The 23,833-nt window shown below is 42.6% G+C and overlaps 1 protein-coding gene across 1 annotated transcript in view; it reads left to right on the forward strand.

Moving 5' to 3' along the window:
* UGGT2 (UDP-glucose glycoprotein glucosyltransferase 2) overlaps positions 1-23,833 on the forward strand; it is a 290,033-nt gene that overhangs the window by 40,950 nt on the left and 225,250 nt on the right. The window contains exons 8-9 of the mRNA XM_083168784.1: positions 815-915; positions 12,156-12,255. Coding sequence (XP_083024910.1) covers positions 815-915; positions 12,156-12,255 — 201 coding nt within the window. The remainder of the gene's footprint in view (positions 1-814; positions 916-12,155; positions 12,256-23,833) is intronic.

Here is a 23,833-nt window from a genome sequence, read left to right on the forward strand (position 1 = left end):
GTCCAACGTTGGCCCTCCAGATGTTGTGAAACTACACATCCCAGCATGCTTTGCCACAGTTTTGCTATTAGAGAATGCTAAAACTATTGCAAAGCATGCTGGGATGTGTAGTTTCACAACATCTGGAGGGCCAACGTTGGACATGCCTGCCTTAACACATGAAGTAGTGTAGTTTGATCACATTAAACGGTTTACTCAATTATTGGGGGCAAGTCCTCTCTCGATGATCGCAATGCTCATGGGCCATTCTGGTCCCCTAACAGAACACCTTTTATTTCTCTGTCCTGTGGGATATTAGGGGTAAAAGTACGATGTTGGTGGCCCTGAGGTATCCAAGAATTTGTGGCATCTTGCGCCTATCTCATTAAATTGCCCCTTCCCTAGAGTCATGCACATCAGTGGTTAGGAATCTGACGTATTGCATTTCTTTGAGAATACTGTGATCTAGCTTGTTCTATCCCCCAGTCACTTCGCTATTCATAAAACGAAACAGGTAAGATCATAAATAATTAATAAAACAGGTATTCTTTTCTTTGTTGAACACAACCAAAATTTTGAGTAGGCTCTTGCTTTCTGGACTGTATAAATATTTATACTAGCTTCTAATGTCTGGCATGGAATGAAGTTCTGTAGTATCTAAGCGTAAACAGAAACCTCAATCTTGTGATTAATATTTGGACCTTCATATCTATATTGCCATTTGGATTGTGCATCTGTACAGAGACAGGCAGCCTTCTATACAGTCTCTTAATGAATGCATATGCAGAATCAAAATTTCATTCTATAAAGTCTTCTTCTTTGTTTTTCTTCCAAGACAAATGTATCCTGATCTGAAAGAGAATCTGGTAGAATTACGAAAACATCTCATTGAAAGTACAAATGAGATGGTGCCTCTAAAAGTGTGGGAGTTACAAGGTAAGATACAGGACTTCCTTTTATTCTCAATTATACATCTGTAGAGACTAAATCATTTGTCTAAGTGTTAGTTACTAGTTCAGTCTATTTTTTGGGAGGTGGATAAAATGGGGCAGTATGGATGTTGTAATGGTTAGCATTACTGCCTCACAGCACTGAGGTCATGGGTTCTATTCCCACCATGGCCCTAGCTGTGCATAGTTTACTATGTATATATTTAATATACTGCTAGGTTATTTGGCTCCTAACAAAATTCACTGTGTCTGTGTGTGCATGTACATGTGGTATGGACTATAGATTGTAAGCTCCACTGGGGAAGGGACTGATGTGAATGTTCAAATATTCTCTGTAAAGCACTGCGGAATATGTGTGCGGCTATATAAGAAACTGTTAATTAATAAATAATACATAAAACAAATGGTGAGGGCATCCCTTTTCTCTATTCGGTATTTCGAGGGAGATCTTTCAAGCAGTATAAGCTTTTGCCTATAAATTTATGGAAATATGCTTGAAGTAGGAAATTGCCAAATGGACTTCCACAGCAGAACGTTTTTCCTAGGCAAGTGGTCCCTCAATCCAGTTTTACTCAATATTGTTTGCCAAAAGAGGCAATGAGATCCAACTGTGAAAGACCCCACTACCAAACTTTGAGATCCAGCTATATACTAAAGGGGCCTACACACATGGCGATTTCTGGCAGCGACTTAGTTCGGACGACTTAGCATAGGCGATTTCGCTCGAACAAAATCGCTGAACATTTCCAGTGATTTATCAGCGATGTGTACCAGCGATTTTGCTTAGCGACTTAGAATTGATGATTTGAAGTTAGCAAGGGAGATTAAAAAAGGAGGATAATTAAATTAAAATGGGTTGGGAAATAGGCCTGGGGGCGTTTTTTTAGGACTGTGGGAGTTTCTCTTGTTTGTGTATATATACTGTGCCCAATGCATTACCTCATTGCATTTTCAGACTGGCTGTTTGACTGCTTGCAGTTTTTACAGAGTTGAGTGCATTGCTTTTCTTTGGGCCTCCTTTTGGAAAAGTGTGTTTGGAGATATTATGGATCACTTTATGGATGAAGAGGAGGTTTTTATCCTGTATTATCAGGGCAAAGCCATGTTGAATATGGAAATGTTAATAAATACTTAACGACTGGGTTCTGCACCTCTTGTCTCTGCATCCACGTGTAGATAATGCTGCAGGAGAAGGAGGGCTTCGGGGAGTGTCCTTGTGACGCCAATCGCTGATCACTATGTCTGCAACACACTTCACACAGCGATGTGCAGTGTCTTGCTTGGCGATGTAGCTAGATTGATGAGCACTGACCATTCTTTTTCTATCAGCGATTGCGACGCGCGGGTATGCGCATCGCGATCGCTGTGCACCCTACACACACAGCGATGTAAACTATTTTTCTTAGCGATTTACGTCAAAATAAGCAAAATCGCTAAAAAACAAGCGACAAATCGTCATGTGTGTAGGCCCCTTAAGTTACAAAGGGTTGCAAATTCTGTTCAATGTAATTAGCATATTTAATTCCACCAACTCCAATGTTGCCTCAGGTACTCCTCAGCAGCAACCATTTGTAGATGTTGGTAATCTTAGTGGCTGCAGTCTAGCTATGGTACACTGATCTTCTCAAATTGTCAGTAGGTCCCATGTGGTGTCTTCTATTTAGACCAGACCTTGCTCAAATGTAAAATATAGATCATAGTGTTTTTGTGTGTCTGAGACAGAATTTTTAAAGATATGCCATTCTATACAGTAGGCCACTGGTATCTGTTCTCTATACACCAGTGCATACATAAGTTTATATACAGTCTACACACCGTGACAATTTTTTTATTTGTACATTGTTTTAATGTCTCTTTACTTCACGGTAATATGAATATACTATAATAGACACACTCCCAAAAGCAGTATACACCATACATACTTCCATTTTTAAAGACAAAGGATAAAGTAATACCCCTTTCACACTACACCTCAGACCTGGGTAATTACAGGATTGGTGACATGCCGACCCAGGTCGAAGTGCGGTGTGAAAGCACCAAAGCTTAGAACCCTGATCGACCATCCCGACAATTCGACCTGGGTAATAAGAAGAGAAGGGTTAAACCCGGGTGAACCGGGTTTAATGTAAGAGCGCTAGACCTGGATTCCAAACCGGCATTTTGATGTGAAAGGGGTATAACAGAGATTTGCACATGCATCTGATGTCAGCTCTTCTGTCACTCCTGAGAATGTACTTTATGTCAAAAACATCAGTTCCCAAGTTAGTGTCCCATTGAGGTTGCTTGTACCTGCCTCGTTATTAGCTATGTTTATGAAGCCCAAATGCATAGAATTGTCACAGAACATTTGGATCTTATATTTAGGTGATATGCTTCCTTTAGGGGCTATTTTCTATATGTTTTTTTTTTTTATTTTTTTAGAGGTTTGTTTCGAAAATATTAAGGATATTATTTTTTATTAGGCTTTCCTGGCGATGTTGTTTGACAATACCCGTCGATTTTAATGGTAGTTACTACTAGAACTGTCACTTCAGTCTATATAACAGAGCCCCCAAAGTGTCTAGGAAGCTAAAATGTACGTCTCCCCAAAGGACTGCAGTCTTAAGTTGCTATAGCAACCAAATAGTCTGGCAATTACAAAACAGTGATTTTTAACGCTAGAGAGAACAAACATTTTTTCCCTCCATTTAAAAGAGCACAAAATACTCAGGAGGCAGAGTTATAGCATTATGTGAGTTAAACTCGCATTTAGCTTGTGGGAAATAAAAGCTGGTTCATGTGTCATTCTACACTTGTGTCGACGTCTTACAGGTTAGTCCTCCATAAATGTAAGCGATGTCAGGTAATTGTAATTAATTTTTATTTTATTTAATAAACAGAAATTTTGTTATACTATCACTGGTAGGATAACTATAAAAACCCTGAGATTGGAGACTTATCAAACTTTCAAGGGAGATAAAAGGAGTCGCCCATAGCAAACAACCAGCTTCTGATCTTTTATAAACTGGGCTAGATAAACGACTGTGGCTGCAAATCATCTTCTATGAGCAGCTCCTTCTTTTATTTTTCTCAAAGGTTTGATAAATATCCATTAAAAACAGGATGTTATTTTATTGTAAAGCCCGGGTACTTTGTGTGTTAAATAAGGTTGGTATAATATGCTTGGGTTTGGCATGGGGGCTGATTATTTGGAGATGACCCTGACTTGACCGTTTTGCCATCCACTATGGACAGCACAGTAACTGACCGCAGGTGCTTAATGATGGTGACCAGCGGAGCCTGGACAGAATTCCTTGGTAACAACCAAGATACACTGGCTCAAATCCCATCCTTATTCAGAAAGTATCAGACCTGTATCCATCATGTCAGTGTAGCATTCTTTAGCTTCCATAGCATGTGTGGGGAAAAGTCTCACCTGTGTACAGCTGTTAACACTATGACACAGGACACAGCACCTCAGCTGGACTTGTGATATCGCTAATTGGAACCTGGAGAACTGGCAACATGGGTGTGGTCCAAAGACTCACCATTTGATTTGTTTCAGGCTGATGGTAGGGTTCAGGTGTGGCACAGACCCCATGAGGCCATGGACCCCATGGGGATCAGACATCATGCAGGCAGGCGATGGTTACATAATGGTTTGTAGTGTGCTCACATTGCATGGGTTGTGCCTGCTGGTCCACCTGAACCCTTTATTAACTGGTAACTGCTATGTTGCAGTTAATTTCTGCTGCCCTTAATGTACACCCACAATAGTGGAATATTCCTGCAGGATAATGTACAACATCATTGATCAGGAATTGGGCAGAATTTGTTTGAGGAGTATTCTGGGTGTGGCTGTTAAATTGAAAAGGAGCTTCACTGTTCAGGTGATGGCTCTGGGTCGAACTCTCCATCTGTCACTTCTGGTAAATGCTAGATAGGCTGATGGCCTTTTGAGATCTGGCCATACAGAGAGCTGGGAAGACTGCGCGTGGCACAGCTTACTGGCTTTCTATTTGACTGCCCTTCTCCCTGATGTGTCTGTCTGCAAGAAAGACTTGTGGCAAGCTCCTGTGAGCATGGACAGGATGATTGGCTGCTTTAAAATGAAGAGGATCACAGCCAATCACATTGTATTGCTCATAGCAACCATTCCTATTCCAGCTATAATTTTCTGCATTGTGCTAAATTAAAGAGTTAGAATCTGACTGGTTGATATGGTTCACATGTCTTCTTTAGGATATTTGATATGCATGTCACAAGACCATTTAAATGGAATCCTTCAAACCTTCTCATGTTTGTGGTGAGCTCCTAAATATGGAATGACCTGTTATTGGAGTGATTTTCTATCTTTACTTGAATTTTAATTACAGGGGGGGGGGGGGGGGTATATATATTTTGGTACTTATGTATTATCTGGGCTCCCATGTTAAATGCACCCCATTTTTTCATACCCCCTACTATCCAACTACGCATGGAGTTGATTTTATATAGTGTGGCGAGCGCAGCGAGCCTCCGTGACAGAAGCGTGGCGAGCGCACGCAGTCTCATAAGGAAAACGGGAGCCCAGATATTACATAAGTACCTATATTTTTTTCTATTTGTACATTATATTGATTTCAGCTGGACAAGACTTTGTCATGGAGAGTAGACAGATGGTCACAATGGAAATTCTTTGGTCTTTTGAATGAAGATAGTTTCAGAATGCAATTGAACAGTACTTTTTAACTTCTGTAGCAAAATGTATTGTGTAGCTATCAGTACTTGCACTGCAGAAGTGGGAGAGCGAATGTAGAGCTGATTACTATTTTTTTTTTTTTATAATATGGCTGGTGAATATTTATCATGGATTGGACAAAATAAGTGGTTAAATATTTTATTATTCAACTATGCTGTATACATAAACTGTTCATTGCAACTGGTCCTTTTCATAGCTATTCTGACAGGCCCTGGTCTATGCAGAAACTATTGAGAATTCAGTGTTCATTTTGCTTGTGTTTGTGGAACTCTGCCAATTTTGGCACATAATCACAATACACTGTAGTATTTTCTAGCTGGAAGGTTTATAGAAGGAAAATAAAATATTGACAGCCTTATTAAAAGCTGATGGGTTTACTCAAGAATTGATGCCTTGTTTACTTGTTAGTTCATATAGTGAACTGTTACTCTTATGACTCTACCTCAGGTACATCTTGAATGAGGTGCTGTGGAACAGGATTGTATGTTCAATAACCTGTGTCTTTGATTATTTTGTTACATAATCATTTATAGTTCAAAAAATTGTGCTTTAGTATCAGTGGCGGCTCTTATCTCATCAGAGTAGAGGGGCTGCCGAGATGCCGGGCTACCCCCCTCTGGTGCCACTGCTGCTGGTTACCACAGGTCCTCACCGCCGCCTCAATCTTCTGGTCCCGATCACCATCGCGGGATCGGCGCATGCGCAGTAGCCTCTTCGGTACTGTGCATGCACTGGTCCCAGCCTCTGTGGGGCTGCTTCGGGAGCAGACGCATAGAATTGTATTGACTGAACACCTCCCATTCGGACTGCCATAAGTGACTGGCACGCCGGACTTCAAATAGGAAGTTACTGCCAGTCACAGTGAAGCCAAACAGCTGCACTTTTGGTAAGAGCTATCCTTTGAAAAGAGAGGACTTCAGTGTCTATGACCTGGCTTCCCATCTGCACATGCTTCTAGTGGCGCATGTGCTGTGGCGGGTGCTGGAAGTGATTCGATTGGATTGCTGTCAGTGGAGAATGCGAAAGAAGACCATAGGCTTCTATAAATCAATTCCATCTAAAGATGTTGCAGCCCACTGCATCCAAGTTCTGGTATCTATTGCATTCTAGGGCTTAGTGTATATGTGGCAAGTGATATTTATGGAGGTTTGGCCACATTTTACAGATTGACGCATCCCCCTGGAGAGAGTTAGGTGTCTGTCAGAGTCTACAGGTATTGTCTGGACTTTCTGGATAAAGTTCACCTTTAGTTTTCAGTGTTTACTTCTGACTTCCCATTAAGCATTTTAATTAGCTACATTAACTGTTTATTTTCATGTTGACCCGAACCTCCCAAAGCTTTGTGAATTAAAAGTCGACAAAATTAGGTAAATAAAAAGTATTGGACTGTTAAATTATTTTATTAACTTTAATTATACCAGACATTTAGAGCATGTGTGGAAATCTAGAAACACAGAAAGAAGGGACCTCTCAAAAATGAATTCAAGTAAAATTAAACGGAATGTAATTTACGATGCCAGTTATCAGGATGCTACCATTTGAAATAACGGTCCTGGAATCTCGAACCAACTGCAAAACCACTGGTGATGGAATCCTGACATCCTGACCCTAAGTATGTCGAGGTGTCATAGTATTAGGATGGGTGGAGGATAAGGTTTAAAAACTAGGGGTGGGTACGGGTGGGAAGGGGAGACTAGGGTTAAATTACAAGGGGGTGGGTTAGGTTAGGCTTAGGCACTAAGGGGAGAGGTTTAGGATTAGGCACCAATGGGGAAAGAGTTAGGGTTAGATTGTGTGTGTGTGTGTGTGTGTGTGGGGGGGGGGGGGGGGGGGCGGGTAGCTTTAGGCTGCATGTAGGGGTGGCGCACAACTTTGCCTACCAAGCCACTGTTGGGATTATGCTCAGTAGGATGCATCCCGCTCACTGGTCAAGCACACTGGATCCAATTAAACAGATAAGGCCATTTTTTCTGTACAATTGAAAGTAATGCTACTGTGCTTAAAATAGTTCTTCATTGAAAAGAATACAGCCTTTGGGGCATGTTTATCTACAGTATATACAATATTTCCTTATTTAGTAAAATAATTCTGTTCATATACTGCCCTGGCCTGGGAGATTTACATAATTCACTACAAAAGAGGTCCATAAAAGACTAAATAAAAACTAATAAATTACCAGGTCCAGATGGAATTCACTCGAGAGTTCTGATGGAACTAAGGGAGTAGTTGCATTCCATATTTGATAAAAAAATTTAGTCCGGTATGGTACCCAGGGACTAGAGATTAGGGAAAGGTATAAGAGTAGTCCTGGCAAATTATAGACCAGTGAGCTTAACATCAGTTGTAGGAAAAATATTAAGATATGAATTTGTGTACGTACCGGGACTGATAGTGGCGATGTAGCTTTCCCATGCTTCAAAGAAATATTGCACTTTTGCATATTGATAGACTAACTTGGCCTCAAATAATTGTAATGATGGTGGTTCTGGTTTTATATTTCATATTTGTAAACTCGCTTTACGTGCTGCTGAGCTGATGGCAAGTAGTAAATTCTTGACACCATTGGTCATAGTTAAATTCTTTGGGAGAATTCCCGAAAGTGCCCATTCTGGTATTAAGGGGTGTACACACGGGGAGATTTTGACTAATGGACAATTTTGACTAAGCAATTTTGGCTAGATGCACTGTAGATTTTGTCTATGCAATGATAGTCTATGATCTAGTCAAAATTTTTCTTGCCTGCACAGTCAATCTATTCTAAGCAATTTCTGCTAGACAATATTGACTAAGCAGGAGAAAAATAGGAAGATTTTGGCTAACCTTCTAGGACAGTGGTTCCCAAACTTTTTTGAATCACGGCACCCTAGAGCATCAAAATATTTTCAAGGAACCCCTAGGCCAAATGCTTCTTATCGAGAAATTCAGAAAAAAAAGTTACATTAAGTGCATTGTGTTTTATATGTCACAGTTATCTGGTGAGGGACAGGATTTGCTTCTGTTTGTCAACATATATTATGATTGGCAGCCACAAGCACTCGTTTGGACTGGTACATTGACCATAAATAATATGAATTGCTCTTGGTCCACCTACCCAAGGCACTCCTGCAAGTGTCCTGAGGCGGCACCCCAGGGTGCCTAGGTAGACCGTTTGGGAACCACTGTTCTAGGAGATTTTGACCATCTAGTCAAAATCTCATGTTTAAAAGTTCTCAGTGTGTACACCCCTTTAGAACCATATACTGTAGTTTACTAGATTTCCAGTGTAGTTTCTAATCTGGACCCAAAAGTACGATTAGTGGGCACTGCCATAAACAGTGGTAAAGGCCAGCTTGTTGGTGTCTACATTTCCAATAATCTCAATTGTATTGAGAGTCTAGTTAGGTATGTTCTATGTAATATATTTAAAAACATTTCCTGATATCTAGAGGAAGAGAAAATGTAAATGCTTTAATGTGTGAAAATCAGACATCTCCAAGAATGGAAAATGAAATATATGCTATACCTATAGAATGTGAAGAATAATCCAAAGGTACTTGAAAAAAATTGTAAGCGAAAGAGATGGCTTTGAAAATGAATGAATGTTTCTTTCTGGAGTAATTTATCAACAGGATTAAGCCAGTCATTGGGGCAGATGTATGAAGGGTTGTTATGGGGAGAAGGGGTATCAGTGCATGTTATGTGCACTATACCGCTTCTCCCCCATGTATGAAGGAGCCAGCAGGGGCGCCCCTGTCCATATCGGCGCTGCTATCTAAATGATAGCAGGCCGAATGTATGAACGGTCAGCATTGCTGACCGTTCCGCCTGCTGCCGCTTTTGGCTTCTCCAGCATCAGACTGGCGAAGCCCTATCTAAACAGCAGGGACAGGACTGTCCCTGCTGTTAGCTGTGGGCTGCGCTGGGGATCTCGTGTGAGCAGCGAGATCCTGCGCATGCCCAGTGCAGCCGCCCGGGGGACAGGAGACAGCGCATCAGTGTAAACTGATGCATTATCTCCAGGAGGGGACATCGCCGGAGGAGGGAGTTAGTGCTCCCCCGCTTCGGCGGACAAGATGTTAATACATCTTGTTGGTCTCCCCTCCGGCTTCGCCTCGCTAATGAAGCGAAGCAGGAAGTATTATAGTGGCGCGATAAGCGCCGCTATAATATATCTGCCCCAATATGTGAAAAATTTTCGTGAGAGATCCACTATAATACTGGACCAATAGAAAACCTATCGGTTAAGGGCCCTCAACTGCAAACCTTTCTGATGCCTCCTTGAATGTAAGCGGCCTCTGACTCTAACGGTAGACCAGGTTACCAATATTTAAAACCCCCCGCCTTCCAAATATTAAAAGGGTAATATGCTTAGCCATTCTGAAAGTCAGGATTATTAATTAGTGGGAGGAATAAGGATTTGTGAGCATTTATGTTGTGACTGTCTCATTCCGACCCAAAGCTTTTTCACAGACCACAGCAAAGGGTTTTATAAAATGGAGGGGGGACTTCTTCTATGTGCAAGTGTAGAATTGAGTTTGGATCTCCATCTTCAAGAAATTGTCTTTCTAGGTCTGTATTTTTTTACTCTTTATTATTTAAGCTATTTTCTATGGCAATAATAGTGACTCCTATGAGCTCCAAGGAAGTTTTACTATTTTATCATCAAGCTCTTTGGCAAAGTGTTCAGCCAACTAAATGACATACTGTATGGAGATGTACATATCAGGAGCAAATGTATTCATTTACTATGCACTTCATCTGCTGGCACAGGAACTCTCCTTGTTATGTAATGTAAACATGTATTGATTTTTGTATGAGCTAAAGTACAGCCACAGATGGTGGAGTAAAGAACCAATTACTTTCAAACTCCTTGGTGTGGAATATTAGATCTTTAAAATATCCTGCGTTTTTCTGATGTGAACACTTTTTTATTTGCACACTTGTGTCTCCATCCTTTCTATGAATATGCCCCAGCACATTGTTATCAATCACAGATCATTACGTATTAATGCCCCACCAATCAATGCATTAATGTTAATTCTTCACAAGTAGACTCTATCCAAAATTGCTTCTTATTCCCCATCTGATAATAAGATGATTTTTAATCCTTGCAATTTATTTTATTTTTGCTTACTTTGTTATGGAAATCATTAGTGTTCGCAGACTGAGCATTTTGATCTCAGTGTAGGCATAAGAAATCCTTATGCAAATCAGATGGTTATGGTATAAAGGGTCAAAAGTCATTAAGTTAACACCAAAGGTCAACAGACAAAAGTCCAACACATGTAAAATATAGATATGGAAAAGGTCGACACCTGAACGGTTGGGATCGTTGGGTCTACAACAACTAGGTCGACAAGCATTGGGTCGACACCACTTGGTCGACATGGATCAAGGTCAACATGGATCAAGGTTTGAATACAGTTCAAGGTCGACACAGTTTGAAGTGCACCGCCTCCCCTCGCATCACTCGCTATGCTACTGGCATGGTGCATCGCTACGCTCGGCACACTATTTTATTCTCCCACCATGCCCAGGCCTAGTGGATGGTAGGGCATGAAATACCGCCTGTCGGCTCAAAAAAACGGAAAAACCCCATGTCGACATTTTGACTGTCAACCTAGCCCCAGTCGACCTAATGCGTGTGTCGACCTAATGCCATGTCGACATTGACCCATGTCAACCTTGTGGTGTCGACCCAATGCTTGTCGACCTAGTTGTTGTAGACCTAATGAACATGAGTCAACATGAGTTTTTCACATTTCTGGGGTGTCCGTGTTCCAAGTCCCATCACATGGCTTGCTTTGCCTGCCATGCTTCAGGCCAGATGCTTAATATCGCTCCTCCTGGATACATGTGGATGATAAAATTATGAAACCGTCCAAACATTTTCCGAAAAATTCACTTGGTCCTTTTCATGTGTCAACCATTGCCGTGTTGACCATATGGTGTTGACACTGTCAACCCATCGACCAGATACCAATCAGTCAGCTATGTGGATATTTAAAATATATATATAAATATATTATGATATGATTTGATAAAACAAAGTTGTACATGTAATGAAACATATATATACTGCCTTCTGCCAGTCATTTGATTTCATAGAAAGTCAAGGTTAGTACTTGGTTTTGTTTAACTTTTCTAATGAGCATATTTCATTGATAGTCTAATGTTCACGAGCTTCCTGCAAACTGTGAAAAAAGGGCACATGGCATCAAATAACTTTGACTGTTCTTTAGAACTAAAATCAAAGTTATCCTTGTAGAAAAAAAAATCCTCTCCTACTGTGGACAGCATGTTTTCTTCCCGTTAGCTCATTGTAGTTTAAGAAGTGATACTGTACATTGTTTGTCTCCTGCTAACTGGAAGAATGTGTCAGGAATTCTGTGAAATGTGCTCTACATTATCTGTCTTGAGCAATCTCTTTATTGGTGAATAGAACGCTATAATTTTCACCAAATTTGCTTAGCTGCATAGTTTTTTTTTTGTTTTTGTTGTGATGGTTTTATTTTGTTCTTTTTTAGATCTGAGCTTTCAAGCAGCCTCAAAAATTTCCTCCACTCCTGCTTATGAAGCACTGAAGGTTTTGCGAGACATGAGCCAGAATTTTCCTATTAAAGCAAGGTAAGACTGGAAAATGCACATTTATATAGTTTAGGTCATGGTAATTTTGGCCTTGTTAAAACATGTCTGCTACTCAGTACCTCATTAAGAGATAAATTGATGCAATTGAGCAAATGGTGTATCAGTGACTTCTTATATCTATGCTTTCAATGAAAAGTAACTAGTATTTTGCAGTTTTTTTTGCAGTGGTTACTGACGTGAGTTTCAGATAAAGGATTTGGCACATGAAATTCAAATGTAAATGTAATTCACACAGTGAAAGGAGGAAATTGTGTGGAGAAAATGTATTATATCGCACCATAGTGGTTCTGCTTCTGAAATCCGTGCATGTCAGTAAAAAGCATGAATGGAAATGCAAAGGTTTTTTTTAGTTTTTCTCTTTTTGTGCTTGTTTAGAATATGTTTTTCATAATTTTACACTGCATAATAGAAGCAAATCAGGACAACTGATATTTTTTCATAATTTTACACTGCATAATAGAAGCAAATCAGGACAACTGATATATAACAAACAAAACATAGAGATGGTCACAACTGACAAATCAGTACACAAACATGGTTCAGGCATTGTTATAAGTTCTAAATAGAGGTAAACCTGGTGGCAGTCGAGCACTTTGTAGCTGGCCAAACTAATTAGTGCATTGCCTAGAATATCAGTGTCCAATGGAGAATCTGGTCCACCCACTCCACATCGTCAAATGGGTACTTATTTCCTAGCACGGCGCCCATCGCATAGATTGTATGCCTTACTTAAGGCATACAATCAATACAATTTGAAATTATTTTTTAATTGTATAGATCTCATCTTATGCATCTCATGGATCTTCTGCATCCGTAAGATCCACGAGATGCATAAGATGCTATAAGATAAAAATCGTGAGCCCCAATAACCATTGTTAACGCCACCAGCCCTATCAACGCCAACACGAGGCGTGGCGAGCCCGCGAAGGGCGGCGGTACACGTCCTCCGACCTTTTCATACCCCCACTATCCACGTCGGCGTGGAGTTGATTCTATATAGTGTGGCGAGCCCGAAGCGTGGCGAGCGGACGTGGACTACTTCACATGTATTCCGCGTCCCCTTGCGGGGCTCGCCACTAGTGGGGTGGCGTTAACAATGGGAGGGCCATTTCACCCATGAGGGGGGTTAGCAATTAAAATTGGGGTTTTGGGGGCTTTTTACATTGGAATAAATGTTAAATTGGGTCTCGGGGACCATTTCACATTGATTCCAATGTAAAAATCTCGTCGATTGTATCATCACATGCATCTTATGCCGCACAAACACATAAGATGCATGTTTTTGTTCCAACCAGCCAGATCTGAAGGTAATCTTACTAGTGTATGGGCACCTTAAGTTCTATATTCTTAAAGGTATTGATTATTTCTTGCTCTTCTGAGCGATTTAGAATATTATATAGCTTAGTGAGTAAGATCAATATAGTTAATAATGCACGCTCCCAGGCATCGTTAAGAACCCCCACCCCCTCCTGTCTGTGCTGCATGACTATATCATCAAGAGACATGCTTGCAGATACTATTATTACAGTAACTATATCGCTCCCGGAGCAAGTTGATTAAATTTTAGTATAAGGGACTGTGGTAACCCTACTGATAAGTAAATGTATAGCTACATATTAAGTTGAACAGAAACATTATTACACCAAACCAGAGCCAAACAATGGCAATCTCCCACCTGCAAGATGCCGAAAATCAGACTAGGCCACCCAGATGCCAACATTACGCTATTATAAAACTAATATAAACTGAATAGATACTGTGGCAATGAATTGAGAATTAGCAATATACACAACTCAAAAACCAACCTCCTCCCCATACACCAAACACAAACCAAGATGCGCATGACCCTCAATCAACCAGCTGCATTAATCTAACTAACCACTTGTAGAATACAAGACGGAAACAGACACCCATTGAGCAATTGGTCACTGGACTACAGAACAGGATCTAAACATGACAAGACTTTCGGGAGCATCCTTGTGAATGGCCATAACATATGCCATGAATATATTATTTCAGTAGCCGTGTGTTTCTCGATTTCTCTTCCAGCTTTATCAAAGAGTGCAAGTATACATTTAACAAGAAATAACACACTCTGCTGGAGGTACTAAATAAATTAATTGAGCTATAATCTACAGACAAGGGTATGAGGTCAGTCTCTATCATGAACAGGAAATTAAGCAAATTAACAATGTGGTTATGGGATATATGATAGAGATACCACAGGTGCAAGTTGTATGTGGAACTGTAATGATGATAATGTAATGTAAATATAATGATAATGATGACATAGTCTGAATGTCAGGGGAAAAATGCAGCTCCACACGCTAAGTATTAAGAAGACAGTCAAAATTTTGAAAGAGTATATAGAGAATGCGCTGGAGACTATTTATAACCATATATTTAATAAACTAAGTTACACATAAATAATATAAAGACATTCACTGGTATGCAGAATATACAATTTAAAAGAAAAAAATTAAATATAAAAAAGGGGGAAGGTGCATATATATAGATAGATGGATAAAACCAACAATTCTGGGGCATGGCCTGGCACGCAAGCAGGATAGACGTGCTTCGCGTGAGCTCCTGCTGCCTGGCACCTAATCCACTCTCCTAACTACTTTCTCTTTGGACCATGTTCCCAGACTTCTTACCTGTGCCTCCGGCTGCCTCCGACCCCGCCGCGGAGCCGGGAAGCGCTTCTCAGCGCTTCTGCGGGTTGCGGCCGGGACAGCAATTTCTGAGCCGTGGCGAGATCGCGGCCCGCCAGAACCCGGCGAAAACAGAGGATCAGCGCTCTCCCGCCCGGGGAAACCCCCTCCCGCACTGACAGCTGGACTACCGGGACCCAGACTGAGCGGCTTACTGTGTCTACTCCCCGCCGGGTGCGACCGCTGTGAACACCACTGATGCAGGGCCCTGGGAAGTGCAACTCTGCTCTAACTCCACACTGGGGAGCTGGGATTGCGGGAACTCAGAAGCCTATCAGTAAGTACCCCATTGTGGGTGAACCTGCCCCCACAGTGCCTCACACCCTTTGTTACACGGAGACCAGGCCGCCATAGGTGCCGCTTCACCACCGCCACCATACAGAGGGCTGAGCTCTGAATTAGCGGCTGAGACCCCCGCAGCTTCTTTCTCTACCATCCCCCTGGGGATTACACCCCAATATTTGGTCACCGACTCCAAAAATCCCTGCAAAGCTTTGCCACCAGACCTCCAGGATTCTTGATCACTCTCCCACCCTGTCCAGCATTCTCTGAGCATAGAGATCCCTCTCACCCTCCCCCTCCCATATTACTGGGGACACTCTGGAGGGTCCATTGTGGCTACTTTGATTAACCCCCAACTGCCTACATACAGGACCTACAACAGTGCAATTATCGAAGGTCGCATAGGAGACTTTCCTCTATTTGTCTAAATGTGAGCACCCTGCCCTCATGGCCACTCTCTAACGCTCAGTCTCTAGCACCAGACATGCCACTGTAACCTGTGGTAATTACCCCCACGGTACCATAATCTTTCTCTCTCTCAACTTTATTGTGCCTATACTATCAATATGCCCTCCAAGAAAGCCAAGGACACTGTGCCAGCGAGGATTTCCATGTCTTCCAGGAGATCCTCCCCCTTGGAAATGATTGGCAAGCTGAACCCCTCGCCTGGAGTGCCAGGGATAGACGCCGATTCAGGTGAACCTGTGACGGTAAAATCTCTATGCCAGGTCTTCTCTGTGTTCCAAGCAGAGATAGCCAAAGATCTAAAGCTTGCCATACTGTGAGGTCAAAACAGAACTAGTGGCGATAGGTGATAGGACAGATCACCTGGAACAAAAAATGGAGGAGTTGGTTGCGTCCCACAATGACCTTATATCCTCCTACGATCGGCAGCAAACAAGAGATTATCCAGTTTAAATCCAAACTTGCAGATCTGGAAGACGTAACAACGTCAAGATCAGGGGTATACCTGACTCCGTGGCCAACTCTGAACTCGAAGGATACGTCACTGCTCTATTCTGTAAACTCTTCCCCTCCACAGACCCTAAAGACCTGCTGATTGATCGCATCCACCGTCTCCCTAGACCTAAGACAGTCTCCGCCCATCTACCTAAAGACACCCTCCTCCGGGTCCACTTCTTCACGATTAAAGAGCAACTTTTAAGAGCGGCCCGTGAACAAAAGAACACAGACACCCTAGTCGGCCTTCAGCTTTTTCAGGACTTCTCCCCTGCAACCTTGGCTAGCAGGAGAGCATTTGCTCCCATTACTTCTGCACTACGTTCCCACGAAATCCGGTACCGCTGGGGGTTCCCAGTTAAACTGATCATATACCATGAAGATACTGCCTACAACGTGTCCTCCCTAGATGCAGGGGTTAAGCTGCTACTTGAATGGGACATCTCAGTCACCAGACCCCAAGAACCCAAGCGCCCGCAGTCCCTGTGTCAGGAGTGGACCGACACTTGAATACTGTAATACATCTGGCTTGTTTATATTCTTCTGTTCAGTGGACTTCACTGCTCCACCCCCTGCCTCCCTCTCCACTGGGATGAGGACTATGTGATAAGTATAATCTCTATTGTTTGTTTAGCGAAGCAGGGCCCTAGGAATTTAGTCCACTAGTTGAGAATCCTGACACCATTAGTTATGGTATGTTAATAATCTTCTCGGTCTTAATTGACTCATAGTATGCTAGATTCTTCCACCATACACCTCTTTCTGTTTTGAAGTTAGAAGTGGCAGCCTTGCTTCCTCCCTTTTCAGGAACCAGGCCACCCCCCGCAACCTCTATATACTACTGCAAAAAAAAAAAACCTTTTTCTCATTCCCCTGCAGTAGTCATGCTGGACCCTTTTTGTTTTACCTTTCCCTTTATTTCAATCCCCACTCTGTTCCCTGTCCCCCTCCTCTCTCACACCCCTTCTCCCTCCCTCCCCCTTTACCAATGGAACACAGCTGTCGCTACCTTATCCCCTAGATCTGCAACACCCCCCGTGAGTACTCTCTGGCTCTCTTTAGCACCCCCTTAAGACCTTATAATGCCTAAATTTTTTCACTGAATGTCAAAGAGCTGAACTCCCCTAATAAGCGCAGGATAGCTCTTTCATATTTCCATAAGCAAAAGGCTGACGTAGTTGCTCTTCTAGAGACACATTTCGCCTCCTCCAAGCCCCCTACCTTCAGAGACTTGAATTAACCCGTGGCCAATTATGCTAACGGTCCCGCTAAGCGAAATGGCGTGGCGCTCCTGTTTAATAAACACAACTCCTTTGTCCACCACTGCCAAGTAGCCGACAAAAATAGCAGATATTTACTGTTGATAGGCCTCCTCGATGATAGACTGACCACTATCGTTTGCATTTATGCTCCCAACTCAAACCAGATACCCTTCCTACGCAAATTATTCTCCCTTGTTAGAAGATCTGCCAAGGGCTCCCTGATACTATTGGGTGACTTTAACCTGACCCTAGACCCCCTATTGGACAAATCCCGACAACCCTCTAGCCGCCAATCCCCTTCCACCAACCCCTCCTTCGCATTTCGCAACCTCTGTACGACACCTGGAGAACGACTTACCCAACCGGCCGTGAATATACTTTTTATTCCCCGGTGCACAACACGTACTCTAGGATTGATTTTGGACAATGCGACAAATGGTCCCTGCAACACACCACAGGAGTCAACATCCTCCCAATCACATGGTCTGACAACGCCCCCATTGTGTGGCAATGGGACTTTCACCCATCCAAACTTCCCCCCCAGGCCGTGGCGCCTGTTCCCTCACTTGTTGACAGACCCCACAGCTAAAAGCACCATCTTAACAACAATCAATTCCTACATGTCCAACAACTCACCAAACGACACCTCTATAACCAACCACTGGTGCGCCTTTTAAAGCGGTCACTAGAGGTGCGGCCATATAAGCGGGGGCTAACATGAAACGTAGAGCCATCACGACTCAAAAAGCCCTAGAGGCTAAGCTGATTGCCCTTGAATCCCAAAACAAGACGACTCCATTTGGCCTTTTAAAAAAAGAGCTGGCTGCTGTACATAGCCAACTTCAAAAGCTTCTCCTTGCACGCACCCAGTCTGCCCTGACTAGATTAAGACACAAATTTTACCTCTCTAGTAATAGGTCGGGCAGAATGCTTGCCCGCAAATTACGCGCCCAACAGGCCAGAAACAGAATCAAATGTATCACCTCCCCCAATAAAGAGAAATTTAGCAACCCCAAGGACATTACTAACCAATTTGCAGACTATTACTCCAAGCTCTACAACTTGACTTCAGACCCCTCCACAGCCCACCACTGACACCATCTCTGACTTCTTAGATGGCTTACAGTTACCCTCTCACCTCGGAACAATTAGACTCCCTAAACGCCCCATGGACACAGGCAGAGGTTCAGTCAGCCATTAAATCTCTCCCGTAACAAAGCTCCTGGACCTGATGGGTTTATCACCGGCTTCTATATTACCTTTAGTGATCTCCTGTCCCCATACCTAACAAATCTTTTTAATGAGCTATCCTCCACAGGCTTTGCCGCCCCTGAATTATTGGAAGCCCGCATAGTGACCATCCCGAAGCCAGGCAAAAACCCAGTCTTTTGTCAAAACTATCGCCCTATTGCATTATTGAATAATGACATTAAACTGTTTGCCAAACTAATGGCGCTCCGTATCAATCAATTCTTGCCCTTGCTGATTCACCCGGACCAGACGGGATTTGTCCCAGGCCGACAAGCCTCGGATAACACGAGGAGAGTGTTCGACCTGGTTGACTCTCTCTCTGCAGAACAAGACCTCCTCCTCCTGTCTTTAGATGCTGAAAAAGCATTTGATAGATTAAATTAGAAATATATGCAGGAGGTGTTGTCGCGCTTTGGCTTCAGAGATCGGATCCTTACATCGATATTGTCGCTATATAGCTCCCCGTCGGCCCGGGTATTCAGCAACGGCTTCGTATCTGATTCTTTTAAGATCTCCAATGGCACCAGACAGGGCTGCCCTCTCTCCCCATTAATCTTTGTTCTCTCTATAGAACCTTTGGCCATCTCCATCCGTAATGATCCCAACCTCCCAGGTCTACATACAGGCCCCATTAGCCACAAGCTTAGTCTCTTTGCAGATGACGTTCTACTTTTCGTGACCAACCCCGTTGCTACCCTTCCACTTCTCCACTCAACACTTGCTTCCTACAGTGCGGCTTCTTACTACAAGCTCAACACAACTAAAACTGACGCTCTCCCGATAACCCTTGCCAATTATTTACCCCACCTGAAAACTACCTACAAATACAATTGGCGAACTGATTCGATAAAATATCTAGGCATACATATCACACCCCTCATGGCAAATGTCTTTGACACCAATCTGTCCCCACTCCTCATATCCCTGGCTGCCATATCCAAGTCCTGGTTATCATTTGAAATCTCCTGGTTGGGACGCATGGCAGCATTTAAAATGTCACTTCTTCCTAAACTAATGTACCTATTCCGCACTATCCCCTATGTATTCCCCAAAAAGTCCCTGCAACTTGCTACCTCCATTCTGACAAAATATGTCTGGTCAGCTAAACCCCCAGCAATGGCCCGATCAAAGATGTCGATTCCCAGAGCCTTTGGGGGACTTGACCTCCCCGACTTATTCCACTATCAATCAGCATGCCTACTAGCTTCAGTTAAAAACTACACTGACCTTGCTTCCCCTTAAGCATGGGTGAGCATTGAACAAACCCATTCCCCCCCCACATTCCATTATCTGACCTACTTAAGACCCCAAAACATGTTAGAACTGCCCTCCCGAGTCTGCTCCCATCCACTAAATTGCTCCCACCGTGGGACTAATTGACTGCCACTCTCCCTTCCCCGACTTCCCTCATTACTACCCTGCCTATCACTACAGTAGCGAAGTTAATTCCCAACCTCCGATTGACAGTTTGGAGCTCATGCGGGATTGTCTCCCTTGGTGACGTCTTGGACGCTCACTCTATGATTCCTTTTACTACCCTCCAACGACAGTTTTCACTTCCCAATACAGAACATTACCACTATTTACAACTTGCACATTGGTGGAAAGCCAATTTCGACAACTATTCCCCCCCGGATGCACACTCGCAGATAGTTTTCTCTAGGCCCTCCCTGATACATTCTACAGGAGACATTTCCTTTTGGTATAAAACCTTGGTGACTCCCTCTGAGTTCTCCAGGACCTATGCCCATAAGAAGTGGGAGTCGGATCTCGGCGGGTCATTCTCGCCCTCTCAGTGGCGACAGATTTTCCTATCCTCCTACACAATGTCCCACTGTCTTAACCACACTGAAATGCACATTAAACTCATCAACCGACTTTATCTGACCCCTGACCGTCTCCACACCTTCTGGCCATCTTGCTCCATCCAATGCTGGAGGCAATGTAGCTGTGTGGGCAACATATACCATATCTTCTGGTCCTGCCCCAAACTCCGGGAGTACTGGGCCGAGGTCTTTAAATTAATCTCTACGGTCCTCCAGATCACTCTCACTCCCTCACCAAGCATTGCTTTATTCCATATATACCCTCCGGGAGTCCCAGCAGAAAAAACATGTGTCCTCGGACATGTCCTCATTGCGGCCTGGGCAAACTTAGCGCAGCAATGGAAACAACCCTCCCCCCCCATCCCTCCTCCAGGTTATCTTAAAAACAAACCACCACTACCTTATGGAAACTAGTTCCCTACCCCCCTCATCTGGACCCTCCACTCCCGTTTGTTACCTTGGTACATATATACCACGGAAGGAGGTGGCACCAGATACCTTCCCTCCGCAACCCCCTTACCTCAATCACAGTTCAGCCTGAATGAACCCCCCGATGCCTCCCCACCTCAGGACCAGGGCTCCATCCCTGCTCCCTCTCCCTCCTAGGCTGGTTGACTTACTTTCATTCGTTGTATTTGAGGGCCATTGTGTTAGCCATGTTTTGCTATGTTCATAACCATGCTTTTTTATTGGTCGCTCTGCGTAGCGACATGTTATGTGTTATTTGCCAATTTGTAACTTGACTGTGATTGTAGTCCATGCCCCCCCCCCCTGAATGTCCCCTCTTTCTTTCTGTACCCCATATAAACTTTCTGTACCAATAAAAATGTATTGATGGGGGAAAAAAAAAACAACCAGTAACATTAATAACTGAAATGTTTTTAAAAATATGAAGATTGTTAGTCCGATTTAATTAGTTATTTCCCACCCAGTTGAATTAATTGTTGGGAGTAGTATGGAAAGGGTTTAGTGTCCCAGGTATTCTACCCTCCTCTTGGGGATTGGGGAACAGATGGTTAAGTCCCCTTGGGTGATAAAGGAATTCCCTCTCTATCCCCTTGTCTGGCCAGACACAATAAAAAAAGTAAAAACAGGGAGAAAACCTCCCTATACATGCTAGTGGTAGTTCAAATACAGCTTATACCTTTATGCTGTAATGGGAGCAGTCCGATATTAATTGGCTCCCAGTGTTCAGTGAGGTTCGAGTAACAGCCCTCTGGTGTGACAGGGTGTATGGTGCCTGCAGGTCTGGAGGAGATCCCCATGTATCTCAGAAGAGGATGGTCGCTCAGCAAAAAAAGATAGTGAATGATGCGTTTCCCGCTTCCTTTGGTCTTCGGTGGCTTCTTAAGATAGTGAGCTGCTGTATGGAGTGGATAGCGTCCTTAAATAGAGCATACATAGCTGATTTGCTTGTGTAGCCAAGGGACTTCCTGGTAAGTAATTAGTTGGATGTAGACGCCCTCATAGTAATTCGGCCAATCCTTAGTGGTGTATCCCATGCCTCGTTTTGGAGCCATAAGCGGCTGGTGGGCATGACATCATTGTGCATATCAAGCCTCATTTTCATTTGCGGCAGTCCAAGTCGTGTACTTGTTTATAGTACAAAGATCGGCAACACGCTAGTTAACAATGGAGCACTGTGTGAGAGCCGTTGTCCGATTTTAGAGAAGTACAGATGCACCTATTTATATCCTGGCTTGTATATGATGGTTTATTACAGCATTCTTAGATTGTGATTGCTCGTGGCCTTGGTGGCCATTTTGTTAGTGGGCACATTGCCCTTAGTTGTTTAAGTCCTGTTTTTTATTCAAAGAAATTATTTTTTTGCCGTCGTATTTTTTTATATACTAATTTACTGCAATCCGTTTTTTGGACAGCAGCTATAAATATAGTGAAAACACGAAGATAATCATAAACCGTGTAATAAAAAAAAAAACATCCATATCATTTCGCTAAGTTCCTAAAAATGTCAATAAAAAGTGTGTATGTATGTATGTATGGGCCAAGGGCTGCTTACTCAACTACCACGTCAATTATGTATTTATAGAAGGTCGAAAAGCACTGTGTTGAAATCATTTATACCACAATAGTTTTTTCTTTGAATTACCCACTGCCTAAAAGTATTTTAGTGAGTAGATGTTATATAATAATATATTGTTAATTATTATTTTTCTATCTAATAGAAAAATCTTAAATGGAAACTCTAGTCTGCACAAACTCATTAGAGCAGAAACTGGGGTTCCCACTACAATAAATAACTCTTAAATGTTTTGTTTATGCCACAGCCATAACCTAATGGGAAGAGTAAATCATCTTTACAGTATGTCACCACCATGTTGCCGTGAAGAGTGAAAATGTCAACATTTACAGCATCAAAATGCGGGATCCGCTCATTACATATGCACAGAGGGGGAGAAGTGCATCAGGGATCTGTAGTGAGCAGGGCAGCGTGCGGGTATTGCCACCTGCCTGTAGCTATGCCAGGGATGCTGTTTCCTGTCTGCTGTAGTCTATCGCGCTCCTCTCACCCTGACTGTGGTGACACCAGCAGCCTGTCTCATAGCTACTGTGTGTCCTGTTCTCCAACTGCTTTCACACTGCAAACCTACTTGAGGCCCGGTATTAATGTGCGGTGTGAAAGGGGTTTTAACTTGCTCTGACGCGTTTTAAGAAATGTTTTAAATACCAGGTTTTACAGTGTGAAAGCAGCCTTACATTTGGCCCCTAACGTTCGAGATCATCGAAATATTGGCATATGTGCGGACAGGCTGTCTCCCATAATAATACATACATATATAGTTAATCTGAATGTTTTTTTGGAAATAGTATTGGATATTTTATTTAATAAATACAGGAATATGAATACTCCTATTAGATTGGGCCATATAAAAATGTTTTACATTTGTCTTGTGAGACGTCTGTAGTATATCCATATTATCTTATGCTATGCCAAAATCATAATGCCATTTTGTGGTACTAGGGCAAAAACTAGTCTCTTCAATAAGATACATTTGCTTCTATTATGATCCCTTTTTTTTTTTTTTTTTTTTTAGAATGCCTGTAGATACTTTATAGACCAAGTAAAATGACCCTGGCATTTCATTGAGTTAAAATTGAGAATTTTATGAGCTGTGTCTTTGCTGCTTTTGCAAACAATCATTTCATGTATAATCAGTCTCCTCCTTCCTTTACTGCCCCATATTCCTCATGCTTAAATATTTTTGTAGACCAATAAATGTAAATGTGCTCAGTAAAATCT

This window comes from Crinia signifera, chromosome 2 (assembly GCF_055691185.1).
Source record: "Crinia signifera chromosome 2, ASM5569118v1, whole genome shotgun sequence".
NCBI lineage: Eukaryota > Metazoa > Chordata > Amphibia > Anura > Myobatrachidae > Crinia > Crinia signifera.